At 46.3% G+C, this 14,121-nt stretch overlaps 1 protein-coding gene across 4 annotated transcripts in view; it reads right to left on the bottom strand.

The window, feature by feature from the left end:
* Positions 1 to 14,121, bottom strand: part of ano1a (anoctamin 1, calcium activated chloride channel a) — a 292,742-nt gene that overhangs the window by 29,203 nt on the left and 249,418 nt on the right. For all 4 annotated transcript variants that reach the window (XM_086008194.1, XM_086008196.1, XM_086008197.1 and 1 more), the window contains one exon: positions 13,448 to 13,500. In XM_086008194.1, coding sequence (XP_085864320.1) covers positions 13,448 to 13,500 — 53 coding nt within the window. The remainder of the gene's footprint in view (positions 1 to 13,447; positions 13,501 to 14,121) is intronic.

Raw genomic sequence — 14,121 nt, 5'->3', positions numbered from 1 at the left:
AGGTACTCTCACAGGGAGGGAGTTCCAGGATTTTGACCCAGCGGCGATGAAGGAACGGCAATATACTTCTAAGTCAGGATGGTGTGTGACTTGGAGGGGAACTTGGAGGTGGTGGTGTTCCCATGCGCCTGCTGCCCTTGTCCTTCTAGGTGGAAGAGGTCGCAGGTTTGGGAGGTGCTGCCGAAGAAGCCTTGGCGAGTTGCTGCAGTGCATCTTGTAGATGGTACACACTGTAGTCACGGTCCGCCGGTGGTGGAGGGAGTGAATGTTTAAGGTGGTGGATGGGGTGCCAATCAAGCGGGCTGCTTTGTCCTGGATGGTGTCGAGCTTCTTGAGTGTTGTTGGAGCTGCACTCATCCAGGCAAGTGGAGAGTATTCCATCACACTCCTTACTTGTGCCTTGTAGATGGTGGAAAGGCTTTGGGGAGTCAGGAGGTGAGACACTCGCTGCAGAAAACCTAGCCTCTGATTGGCTCTTGTTGCCACAGTATTTATGTGGCTGGTCCAGTTATGTTTCTGGTCAATGGTGACCCCCAGGATGTTGATGGTGGTGGATTCGGCGATGGTAATGCCGTTGAATGTCAAGGGGAGGTGGTTAGGCTGTCGCTTGTTGGAGATGGTCATTGCCTGGCACTTCTGTGGCGCGAATGTTACCTGCCACTTAGCCCAAGCCTGAACGTCATCCAGGTCTTGTTGCATGCGGGCATGGACTGCTTCATTATCTGAGGAGTTGTGAATGGCGCTTGTAATGAAATCTGTTTGTCTTGAAGGCCCAATACCAGAGGCCAGTAAATGAAGTGTACGCCAGACATCTGCTGGCTACACGCAGGCAGCGACCTGAGGAATCAATGGACAATTTCTTACAGGGCCTAAAGGACTTGGTCCAGGACTGTAACTGCAAGGCCGTGACGGCCAACGTGTACTCTGACGAATTGGTCTGCGATTCCTTCATCACGGGCCTCAAATCAAATTATATCCAGCAGAGACTGCTGGAGAAGGAGGTCCTGGACTTAAAAAAGGCAGTGGCCACTGCGCAATCGCTGGACGTGGCCCAGAAAAACTCTGACTCTTATTCTTCCGGCCATGCGGCCCTCACCACCTCGTGCGCGCTGAGCGGGCCGCCATCTTGGAATCAGCCATCTTCCCCATCCAGGTCTCAGACCAGCTCTACACCGCCGGAGTCCCCACACAGAAGTTCACCCAGGAGTCCTACTACAGCGGCAATGTCTCGAGGCCCGAAATGCTACTTCTGCGGCCAGGCCAAGCACCCCAGACAACGATGCCCAGCGAAGGACGCTACATGCTTCAAATGTAAGAAAAAGGGGCATTTTAGCAAGTCTGCAGGGGGAATCCGATTTCCAACTCCGTCACCGCCTCGTGCGTGCCGTCATCTTGGGATCCGCCATCTTTTCCCAACTCAACGGCCGCCCAGGGCCCAACAGTGGCTTCGATCACGGTGGATCAATCCAGGCCACACCCGTTGACAAAATCCATGATGGACATACAGGTAAACGGGAATTTAACGAAATGTTTAATTGACTGTGGGAGTACCGAGAGTTTTATCCACCCTAGCCTGGTACAGCGGCACTCATTAACGGTAACCCCTACACGGAGCAGAATTGCTATGGCTGCTAAGCCCCACACTTCGGACATTTTGGGCTACTGTGTGGTAACACTGACTGTAAAAGGCACGGAATACAAGGATTTTAAACTCCTCGTGATGCCAGCACTCTGTGTTAATGTAATCTTGGGCCTGGACTTCCAGTGCCACCACGAAAGTGTCACGCTAGCATATGGCGGGTCCCAGCCGCCACTCATCTGTGGCCTAGCAACCTTAAAAATCAGCCCGCCCTCTTTATTCGCTAATCTTGCTCCGAACTGTAGGCCCATAGCGACCAAAAGTAGACGGTACAGTCTGGAAGACAGACACTTTATCAAGGCGGAAGTGGACAGACTCCTGCGGGAAGGCATTATTGAATGCAGTACCAGTCCGTGGCGTGCCCAAGTAGTCATAGTTAAAAATAGCGAAAAGAAACGGATGGTAATTGACTACAGCCAGACTGTTAATATTTATACCCAGCTGGACGCCTACCCTTTATCCCGCATATCAGAAATGGTCAACCAGATTGCGCAATACCGAGTCTTCTCGACTATCGACCTCAAATCCACGTATCACCAGCTCCCCATTAGAACGGAGGACCGCCCATACACCGCCTTTGAGGCGAACGGACGCCTCTACCATTTTCTCAGAGTGCCCTTCGGGGTAACAAATGGGGTCTCGGTCTTCCAACGTGAGATGGACCGCATGGTTGACGAGAATAAACTACAAGCTACCTACCCCTATCTGGACAATGTCACTATCTGCGGGCACAACCAGCAAGACCACGATCTAAATCTTGCGAGATTTTTAAAAACTGCCCTAAAGCTGAATCTAACCGACAACGAAGACAAATGTGTCTTCAACACAACCCGTCTCTGTATCCTCGGCTGTGTGGTGGAAGATGGGGTAATTGGACCGGATCCTGACCGATTACGCCCCCTAAAGGAACTGCCCCTGCCACACAATCCCAAAGCTTTAAAAAGGTGCCTGGGATTTTTCTCGTATTATGCCCAATGGGTGCCCAATTACTCTGATAAGGCCCGACCCCTCATTAAATCGACGTCCTTCCCACTATCAGCTGAAGCTCGGGAGGCTTTCACCAGTATCAAACAGGACATTGAAAGGGCTGCACTGTGTGCAGTGGACGAAAGCATTCCCTTTCAAGTCGAAAGCGATGCGTCAGACTTTGCCTTAGCTGCGACCCTCAATCAGGCTGGGAGACCTGTGGCCTTCTCCCGAACCCTTCAGGGACCTGAAATCAGGCACTCTTCTGTCGAGAAGGAGGCACAGGCTATAGTGGAGGCAGTGCGGCACTGGAGACACTACCTAGCCAGCAAACGTTTCACCCTGCTCACCGACCAGCGGTCGGTGGCTTTCATGTTTAATAACAAACAAAGGGGGAAAATCAAGAATGACAAAATACTCAGGTGGAGGATCGAACTATCCACGTTCGACTATGATATTATGTACAGGCCGGGAGCCCTTAATGAACCCCCAGACGCCCTATCGCGGGGAATGTGTGCCAGCATTCATACGGACAAATTATACAGGGTCTCCACAACGACCTCTGTCACCCAGGGGTCACCCGACTATACCATTTTATAAAGTCCCGCAATCTGCCCCACTCCATCGAGGTGGTCAGGGCAATGACCAGAGCCTGCCGCATCTGTGTGGAATGCAAGCCTCGTTTCTACAGGCCTGACCGTGCACACCTTGTCAAAGCCACACGGCCATTCGAGCGCCTAAGTCTGGACTTCAAGGGACCCCTTCCCTCTGCCGACCGTAACGTATACTTCCTCAATATCATCGATGAATATTCCCGCTTCCCCTTCGCCATTCCCTGCCCAGACATGACCAGTGCCACAGTCATCAAATGTCTCTGTAATCTATTCTGCATGTTTGGCATGCCGAACTACATACACAGCGATAGGGGGACGTCATTTATGAGTGACGAACTGCGCCAGTTCTTGCTCTCAAAGGGGATAGCCACTAGCAGAACCACTAGCTACAACCCCCGGGGTAATGGGCAAGTGGAAAGGGAGAATGCTACTGTTTGGAAGGCTGTCACGTTAGCCTTAAAGTCAAAAGGCCTTCCGACCTCCCGCTGGCAGGAAGTCCTCCCAGACGTGCTCCACTCCATAAGGTCTCTGTTATGTACAGCCACTAACGCTGCCCCTCGCGAAAAGATGTTCGTTTTCCCCCGGAAATCCACCTCGGGCATATCTCTACCCGCGTGGCTGACGTCTCCGGGGACAGTACTATTGCGGAAGCACGTGAGAGGCCATAAAACGGACCCCCTTGTGGAAAAGGTACAGCTCCTCCATGCAAACCCTCAGTACGCCTATATCGAATACTCTGACGGGCGAGAGGACACTGTTTCCATAAAAGACCTCGCTCCCTCGGGGAGCGGAGAGAACGATGAGAGACTACCCGAGGAAGACCTACACCAAAAAGAGACAGGACGCCCAGAGGTATCAATACCCAACTTTAACCTGGAGGACACTGCAGATAACCTGGAAGACACTGCGGTGGCCCGGACAGCGGAGGAACCAGAATCCACTCCCCTAGAGGCACCCCAACCGGCTTTGCGCCAATCACTGAGAACCGCAAAACCTCCTGACAGACTCACTTATACCAACTTTTAAGAAACATCACCCCGATGGACTAAATCTAAAGAAGGGGTGAATGTAATGAAATCTGTCTGTCTTGATCCTGTATTCGTTTTGCACTCATGTATATTACCCTCCCCCACACGGTGTATAATTTCACTTCCTCTTTCCTGACTAACCTGGAAGGTTCCAGGTCTTGGCTCTTGGCTCCGCCCCTGACTTCTCTTACTTAAAGATCCCAGGATCTGTATGACTCATTCCTGCGAGCCAGTCGGTGTGTTGAGATGTTAGCTCTGATCTTAGTGATTAAAAGCCAACTTGTTAAAGTCTATAACGTCTAGTATTGTGGTTATTGAAGGCACATCAGCGCTGAACACTGTGCAGTCATCAGCAAACATCCCCATTTCTGACCTTATGTTGGAGGAAATAGTGCCATGGGATCTTTCACGTCCACCTGAGGAGAGCAGACGGGGTCTCGGTTTAACGCCTAATCTGAAAGACGGCACCTCAGACAGTGCAGCACTCGCTCAGCACTGCACTGGGAGTGTCAGCCTAGATTTTTGTGCTCAAGTCTCTGACTCGAGGCTAAAGTGTTACCCACTGAGCCACGGCTGAAACTCAATAGTATAATGTATAATATTATACTATTGAGTATAATAAGCTTTAAGTTCCTCGGAGTCCACATCACGGAAGACCTCTCCTGGTCCCTCAATACCTCCTCTCTGGTGAAGAAGGCCCAGCAGTGCCTATATTTCCTAAGGAGGCTGAAGGGATGTAACCTGTCACCCCTGATCCTCTCTAACTTTTACCGCTGCACAATAGAGAGCATCCTGACAAACGGTATCACAGTATGGTATGGCAGCTGTAGCTACTATGACCGGAAAGCCCTGCAGCGGGTAGTCAAAACTGCCCAACGCATTACCGGCACCCGGCTACCGACCATAGAGCACATATACCAGAAACGCTGTCTACGGAGGTCACGGTCCATCATCAAAGACCCTACCCACCCCAGCCACAGTCTGTTCGCCCTCCTGCCATCTGGGAGACGCTACAGATGCATTTGCACCCGTACGACCAGATTTAGGAACAGCTTCTTTCCCAGGGCTGTCATCCTACTGAACTCCACAAATAAACTCTAAAGCCTGCACATCTGCCAATGCACTTTATTATGGTTATGCTTATGTTAATGTATTACAAGCCAAATGAATGTTGAATGTTTAAATGTCTTAATCTAAATGTACACTCTCGGGAGCCGCAAGCCTACATTTCGTTGTACTGCACTTGTGCACTAACAATGACAATAAAAAAGTTGATTGATTGATTGAATATAGTACAATATCTATTAGTTTGTTGAATACTCTGAAAACTAACCGTCTATTCCTTTGCTATTTGTGGGGTTTCTGTCTCCTTTCCAATAACAACCTTGCTGAATAGGAATTGGTCGGGGTGTGGCGGGGGGGGGGGGTGCAGAAACAGCTGTCTGTCATAACTTACTTTTCATACTTATAACATCTGTAACCCATCTAGGACAAAAAAGATATTGCTCTTTCAGCATTACAGTAGAAAAGGCATGATCTTTTTTTTTGAAGTATTAATAATCATTTTCTGCAGTACCATTAAAAACATCCCCTCCGCCCCCCCCTACATTACAAGTGTTGGAACGTTAGGTGTGGCTGCAGCTCAAGTTATGATGAGCCCGTCCCGCTGCATTTTCAGTGTAACTACTTGCTTTCACAGGTCATATTTTGGAGCCGTGGGGCCTGTGCCAGCTTTTGCTGGTTTTCTGGTTGGGGACTCATGGGGGTGATCCATTCACCTCTAGTTCATGCATCCAGTCAGTCAATAACACGGCAGAGATCAACTGAGCTGGTTAAACAGGCTACAAAGTCTGGCGTCATTATCGGCGTCGCGCGCATCAACAGATGACTTGACTGCTACTAAACAACTGCCTGCACCTGCTCTCAAATCCTTTCAAGGTGATTTTGTACAATTTAACTGTTCAAACTAACTGATTCAAGCACATTTTGCTGGCCAAGTAATCCTAGGCTCATTTTTTTTTTTATATAAACGAGATAGAACAGAAACCGTTAACCCTTTCTTTCCCACCCAGTCAAATGCAGAAGTGTTTTCAATGGTAAACATTGCTCAGGGGCCAGCTGGTAAACAGACTTACCAAAGGATTTTCATGATTGCTGGGGAGGGGCCTGGCCCACTGGAGGGAGAGGGAGAAGAATATATAATGATCAAAATCCCCGATCCTTCTCTCAATACAAAAAGTATATTTTACCACAAAATATTATTTCAACTTTTCTGGGAACTGCATATAAAATGGTTTAAAAATGATGAATGGGAGGAAGAGGAGAAAGGAGAAGACAACAGAAAGAGAGAAGAAAGTGTTGCCATTTAACATTTTAATTTTCTATATTGGTGTGTTTTAAGAGCTACCTTTTCCCTTACCCAACCTCAAGCTCCTTCTTTCATGGGCCTGTGATCAGTTTGGTATTTTGATCTGTGGCTACCCTGGCTTGGCTGCTGATCTAAAAGGACGACGTTTCGAGACAGCTAGCAGAGAAATAAGTCAAGGAAAGAAGGAACCAACAATGTTCCAAAAGATTTGGCGTTTTTCCCAAAGGAGGATAAAAGGTCAAAAAAGCAAGTCTTTGTTCCGTTCCCAGTAGAAATTTTGATTTAGAAGAAAAAAAAAATCTCACAGCTGCAAAAAGCCAATTTCCTTGGAAACATTTCCCTCGTCTACTCGAGTACTCTGTGGTTTGGAATTCTGCAATAAATCATTAGAGTTCCAAGACAACAGATTTCTAGAATTATCATCCAACCACTGAAGTTTTAAATGGAAGAGTCAGGTACAAATGTTGTACATGACCCTTTCCTCCACTTGTATTACAAGTTCTCCACAGTTGCTTGGCACAGAAGCTGCCAACCATTACAATGAGACAATGCCCCAACCTCTGCCACTGACATTCCTCCCACAAGCGCTTTGCAGTGTTGTTGTATCCGTAAGAGCCGAGATGCTAGTCCTCTCCTTCCTTGATGGAATATTTCGCCACAGTGAGGTAACTTGGCACAATGAACCATTTGTAAGCTGGTGACATTTGCTGCTCAACGACGGTGAAGGCATCTGAACTTCAACGCAATTTTGGTTGGGAAGGGCTTCTGGTACCCAAGGTACCGAGCGGTTTGTGTTTATAAACTGGCTGCAACTCCAAATCAGTGCAATAACACCAGCCCCAAATTACTCATCCACGTGGCCAGTTTCACACCAGCATTCTCCAATAATAAAGTAGAAAATAGAACCCCATACAAATGCAGAAATGCTTTAATAAAGCTAAAGATGTGAATACTGTATATTGAACATGTAAAAAAAAAACAAAAGCAGCATCTTCACGTGCTATATTCCATCTACTACTAGAAACCTTCAGCATGCCGCACTGAATTTATGAACAAGTTGATGCTCAAATGTGATGTTAAAACCTAGTACCAGCACCCAAACTGAAAGAGATGCCCCTTGCCTCTGCAATGCCCGCAGGCTATGATGACCCAACCATCATGAAGCTAGCCACTGTGTGTGACAATGAGCACAAATATAAGGCAGCTTCTCATTTTTACAAACTAGCAAGTCAGGTAATGGCCCATTCAATAAATAGACTATATGTCTTGGCACAATATGATCCTTGGATCCATTCAGACACTGAACACCCATTCACTTTACATGTTTCATCACAGTGAAATTTCTATTTCCATTGAATTTGTATGCATTCTTCCCATTTTAAAACTTTTTCTTATTCCTTTAAGATTGTTAATTTTTTTTATTTATTCGTTCAAGGATGTGGGCGTCTATTGTCATAGAGAAGGTGGTGAGCCGCCTTATACAACCAAGTGGCTTGCTAGGCCATTTCAGAGGGCAGTTAAGAGTCAACCACATTGCTGTGGGTCTGGAGTCACATATAGGCCAGACTGGGTAAGGACAGCAGATTTCCTTCCCTAAAAAGGACATTAGTGAACCAGATGGGTTTTTACAACAATCCGGTAGCGTCATGGTCACCATTACTGATACTAGCTTTTTATTCCCGATTTATTTATTAACTGAATTTAAATTCCCCAGCTGCCATGGTGGAATTTGAACTCTCATCTCTGAATCATTAGTCCAAGCCTCTAGATTACTAATCCAGTGACATAACCACTATGCTACTGTGTCCGATAAGCCTAGGAGGTTCATGTCGCTGGAAGTTGCAGAAAGCAGGCTGGAATAATTTGGTTTACAGTTTTGTTCTCTCTTCAAACGCCCACCCGCCCCGCCGTCCTCGCCCACCCCCTTTCCCAGTGTCTCTGCATGGCAACTTCCTTTGACAACACAGGCAAAATCATGAACTCTCCACACAGGGCGGCATGGCATGAGCTTGTGTCCCATCAGCATGTTGGGGTATCAATGCCCCTGTGCCACCAATGACACCATCCTTAATGTTCTAATAGTGCAACTGCAGTGAAACATCTTCCCCTAAACCCAACAGCGGAGGAACATAGGGTCTAACGAGAGGGAGGAACTGAATGCAATCAGTATTTGTAGGGAAATGGTGTTAGGGAAATTGACGGGATTGAAGGCCGATAAATCCCCAGGGCCTGATAATCTACATCCTAGAGTACTTAAGGAAGTGGCCCTAGAAATAGTGGATGCATTGCTGGTCATCTTCCAAAATTCTATAGACTCTGGAACAGTTCCCATGGATTGGAGGATAGCTAATGTAGCCCCACTATTCAAAAAAGGTGATAGAGAGAAAACAGGGAATTACAGATCGGTAAGCCTGTCATCGGTAGTGGGGAAAATGCTAGAGTCCATTATAAAAGATGTAATAGCAGAGCACTTGGAAAACAGTGACAGGATCGGACAAAGTCAACATGGATTTACAAAAGGTAAATCGTGCTTGACTAGTCTACTGGAATTTTTTTGAGGATGTAACTGGTTGAATAGATAAGGGAGAACCAGTGGATGTGGTGTATTTGGACTTTCAGAAGGCTTTCGATAAGGTCCCGCATGAGAGATTAGCGTACAAAGTTAAAGCTCATGGAATTGGGGGTAAGGTACTGACTTGGATAGCGAACTGGTTGGCAGACAGGAAGCAAAGAGTTGGAATAAACGGGTCTTTTTCCAAGTGGCAGGCAGTGACTAGTGGGGTACCGCAGGGATCGGTGCTAGGAGCCCAGCTATTCACAACATATATTAATGATCTAGACGACGGAACTAGATGTAATATCTCCAAGTTTGCAGACGACACAAAGCTGGGTGGGCGTGTGTGCTGCGAGGAGGATGCCGAGAAACTCCAGTACGATTTGGACAGGTTGGGTGACTGGGCAGATGCAGTATAATGTGGATAAATGTGAGGTTATCCACTTCGGTGGCAAAAACAGGAAGGCAAATTATCTGAAAGGCAATAGATTGGGAGAAGGGGAAGTGCAACGAGACCTGGGTGTCCTTGTGCACCAGTCACTGAAGGTAAGCATGCAGGTGCAGCAGGCGGTTAAGGGGGGAAATGGTAGGTTGGCCTTCATAGCGAGAGGATTCGAGTACAGGAGCAAGGATGTCTTGCTGCAGTTGTACAGGGCCTTGGTGAGACCACACCTTGAGTATTGTGTGCAGTTTTGGTCGCCTTATCTGAGGAAGGATGTTCTTGCCATGGAGGGAGTGCAGCGAAGATTCACCAGACTGATACCTGGGATGGCAGGAATGATGTATGAGGAGAGATTGGGTCGATTGGGCTTATATTTGCTGGAGTTTAGAAGAATGAGGGGATCTCATTGAAACTTATAAAATTCTAACAGGACTAGACGCAGGAAGGATGCGCCTGATGGCAGGAGAGTCCAAAACCAGGGGTCACAGTCTAAAAAGATAAGGGGTAAGCCATTTAGGACAGAGAGGAGAAGGAATTTCTTCACCTAGAGAGTGGTGAACCTGTGGAATTCTCTACCACAGAAGGCAGTTGAGGCCAATTCATTAAATATATTCAAGAAGGAGTTAGATATATTTCTTAAGGCTAAAGGGATCAAGGGATCAAGGGATATGGGGAGAAAGCAGGGACAGGGTACTGAATTTGGATGATCAGCCATGATCTCATTAAATGGCGGAGCAGGCTCGAGGGGCCGAATGGCCTACTCCTGCTCCTATCTTCTATGTTTCTATGAAGGAGTTCCGTTTTTATTAGACTCAATATAGTTTCCAAGTAAGGTAAAATGATCACTTTCAAAATAGTCAAATCCAAACTAAAGTTGGATTATAAAGATGCATGAACTGACTGGCTCTGGTTCATAAATCTAATTTAAGAAAAAGCCCCATCAGTCTTGATTGTATATACAACGTGCTATTATTTATACAAAAAAGGTATTTGTTTCATCTGCATAAATCATGTTTAAAACTTAAAGTCTACAGGCATGTGGCAGACATCCCATTACCTTTGAAACAATGGCGCTCCTGCACATTAACCTTTGTGACTGTTCCAGTGTCAACTATAAGTAAACATGGGTCAACAGGCCGGTTTCAAATCTTTTACGTTGGTGCCACTTAAACAAAGCTGATCACATTGAGTTGATAAAACTGATATTTTGGCCCATTTTCCCTTGATTCAATTTTTATTGACCAGAGTGGTGTTTGAACGACTTATTGGTTGCGCAGTGCAATGCTGTGCGGTAGAGCAGAGCACTGGAGTGCCAGGGAGCTCTGCGGGGTACTGGAAAGGAGTTTGGTCATTCACTCTATGGAGCTCCTGATCTCAGCCATACTGTTCTAGGAAAGCATCGAGAGACACAGATAGCTCTTCACTGAAGAGGAAGAATTTGGAAAGGTAGTTGTCATCTCTCTCGATCCCTCCACCGTCTCTATACCATCAGACGGCTTGTCCGACATCCAGCACTGGATGAGTAGAAATTTACTCCAATTAACTATCGGGAAGACCAAAGCCATTGTCTTCAGTTCACGCCAGAAACCCCATTCCCTTTCCACTGATTGGATCTCTTCCCCCCCGGCAACTGTCCAAGGCTGACCAAGTCTGTTCGCAACCTTGGTGTCATTTGATCAGGAATTGAGCTACCTACCTCATATCAGTTCTATCACCAAGATCGCCCATTTCCACCTTCGTAATATCGCCAGTCTCCGCCATTGCCTCAACGTATCTGCTCCGAAACTCTCATCCATGGCTTTATCGCTCTAGACTTGACTATTCCAACGCACTCCAGGCAAGCCTCCCCAGTTATACATAGAAACATAGAAGATAGGAGCAGGCCATTCGGCCCCTCGAGCCTGCTCCGCCATTTAATGCGATCATGGCTGATCATCCAAACTCAGTACCCTGTCCCTGCTTTCTCCCCATATCCCTTGATCCCTTTAGCCTTAAGAAATACAGGAAACTTTGTGTTATCCAGAGGCTAAATGTCCGGCAAGCTCGAGCCACCTGCAAAAATCAGGAGCCGTTTCGTTAGGTTTTTTTTCTTTTTGTTGCTTCTTTCTCAACAGTCAAGCTCTGCAAGGTCTCGCTGAAGCTGTTGCTAAGCTACAGAGACGCTTGCAAGGTACGGCCGACTGTTTAGAAGCTGTTGCTAAGCAACAGGGTTTGTTGCCAGATACGGAGCTCAAAATCTCCGTATGTTTCAACATTAGCGCTGGTTTGTCCGGCAGTTTTGATGGGATGGCAACAGCTCGGTCCCGTCGGTGCCGGATAGCACAAAGTTTCCTGTATATCTAACTCCTTCTTGAATATATTTAATGAAGTGGCCTCAACTGCCTTCTGTGGTAGAGAATTCCACAGGTTCACCACTCTCTGGGTGAAGAAATTCCTCCTCATCTCAGTCCTAAATGGCTTACCCCTTATCCTTAGCCTGTGACCCCTGGTTCTGGACTCCACGGCCATCAGGAACATCCTTCCTGCATCTAGTCTGTCTAGTCCTGTTAGAATTTTATAAGTTTCAATGAGATTCCCTCTCATTCTTCTAAACTCCAGCAAGTACAAGCCCAATCGACCCAATAAGCCTAATACCCTCCATAAACTTGGTCATTCAAAACTCTGCCACCCATGTCCTAACTCGCACCAAATCCCACTCACCCATCTACCCTGTGCTTGTTGACCTACATTGGCTCCCAGTTAAACAACACCTCGATTTTAAAATTCTCATCCTTCTTTTCAAATCCCTCCATGGTCTCGCCCCTCCTTATCTCTGTAATCTCCTCCAGATCTATACTCCCCCTCAAACACTGCGCTCCGCCTATTCTGGCCTTTTGAACATCCTGATTTTAATTGCTCAACCATTGGCGGTCGTGCCTAGGTCCTATGCTATGGATTCCCTCCCTCAATCTCTCCGCCTCTCCAATTTTCTTTCTTCCTTTAAGACGCTTCTTATAAACTACCTCTTTGACCAAGCTTTTGATCATATGCCCCAACATCTCCTTATATGGCTTGGTGTCAAATTTTGTTTTTTGATAACACTCCTGTGAAGTGCCTTGGGACATTTTATTACATTAAAGGCGCTATATAAAAGTTGTTGTTGTATAACTATTGTGCTTGTGCACCTTTTAGCAGCTGGCTCAAGACTGACACATGGAAGCCTCGAGTCAGTTACCATCAGGTAGTGTGTGCTTGATGCTGCATAATGACCTCATGTAAACACAGTCATTGGTTGCAACATCTGATTTTACATACAAACATGCAATTGCTTTAGGAGATTTTAGTGTACCAACAGTCACAGTAGCTCTTGTGATAGTGTTACTGAAACACAGGTTGCAGAATGCTGAACACTAAAGGTTCTCGGTTTTACTGGTACGCTGGTCTCTGTACATCTACAACATCCCTCAAGCCTTGGGAAAAGCTACTTCGGATCTCTTTGAAAAGGTTAAACGATTAACAGGCACGTCAATTTCCCATTCTTAGTTTTACAGCGTTCACCATTAATTAGTTTTCACCCAAAGCTTCATCCGTTCATGTTCATTTCATTTTTTGGGGGAATAGTCTTGCCCTCAACTTTATCAGAGTTCTGGGGCAGAAAATCCTCAAAAAAGGCCATTGCAATTTTTTCATAAAATACAAATGGAAAAAATTGGTCGCCACAAGTGTCGAGACACTTGGATCAAACACACACACACACATTTAGAAGTAGTTACTTCCGTATTTATATATTAAACAGTGGGATGGAAAATTCCTGAAGGAATGCACACTCTTCTCTTCAATAAATAACATACACTTACATTAATGATGACTGCCAACTTCCCAATCCCTCGGAGAATGTTGTACCAGATACCTAAAAAACAGCAGGAAAACCGTTACTCTATTTTGCACCATTTTGAGCATTGCCAAGCTAGTTTCATGCTACTCCCCTATATGGCAGCAATATCTTACATAGGAGCAATTACTGTTAAAAAGGACAAATCCAGCCCAAAGTGAATTCTTGTTAAGTTATTCATTCATTTGGAGGCAGTTACGCAACACTGAAAAATGACTCACTCGGACAATCTTAGAATATACAACCATAACCACTGATTAAAAATGTTATCGAAATCCAGAAAGAGACAACTGATACAGCATCATATATAACACAAGATTCGGAGGGGGATTGACAGGGTAGATGCTGAGAGGTAGTTTCCCCTGGCTGGAGAGTCTAGAACTAGGGGGCAGAGTCTCAGGATAAGGGGTCGGCCATTTAGAACTGAGATGAGGAGGAATTGCGTCACTCAGCGGGTCGTGAATCTTTGGAATTCTCTGCCCGAAAGGGCTATGGATGCTGAATCGTTGAGTATCTTCAAGGCTAGAGATCGATAGATTTTTGGACTCTGGGGAATTCTGGGATATGGGGATCAGGCAGGAAAGTGGAGTTGAGTAGAAGATCAGCCATGATCTTATTGAATGGCGGAGCAGGCTCGAG

This window comes from Somniosus microcephalus, chromosome 15, assembly GCF_052327205.1.
Source record: "Somniosus microcephalus isolate GS21.2 chromosome 15, FLI_Smic_1.0, whole genome shotgun sequence".
Classification (NCBI taxonomy): Eukaryota; Metazoa; Chordata; class Chondrichthyes; order Squaliformes; family Somniosidae; genus Somniosus; species Somniosus microcephalus.
Note: the sequence above shows the minus strand (reverse complement) of the source record. Positions and strands in the feature narration are given on the sequence as shown.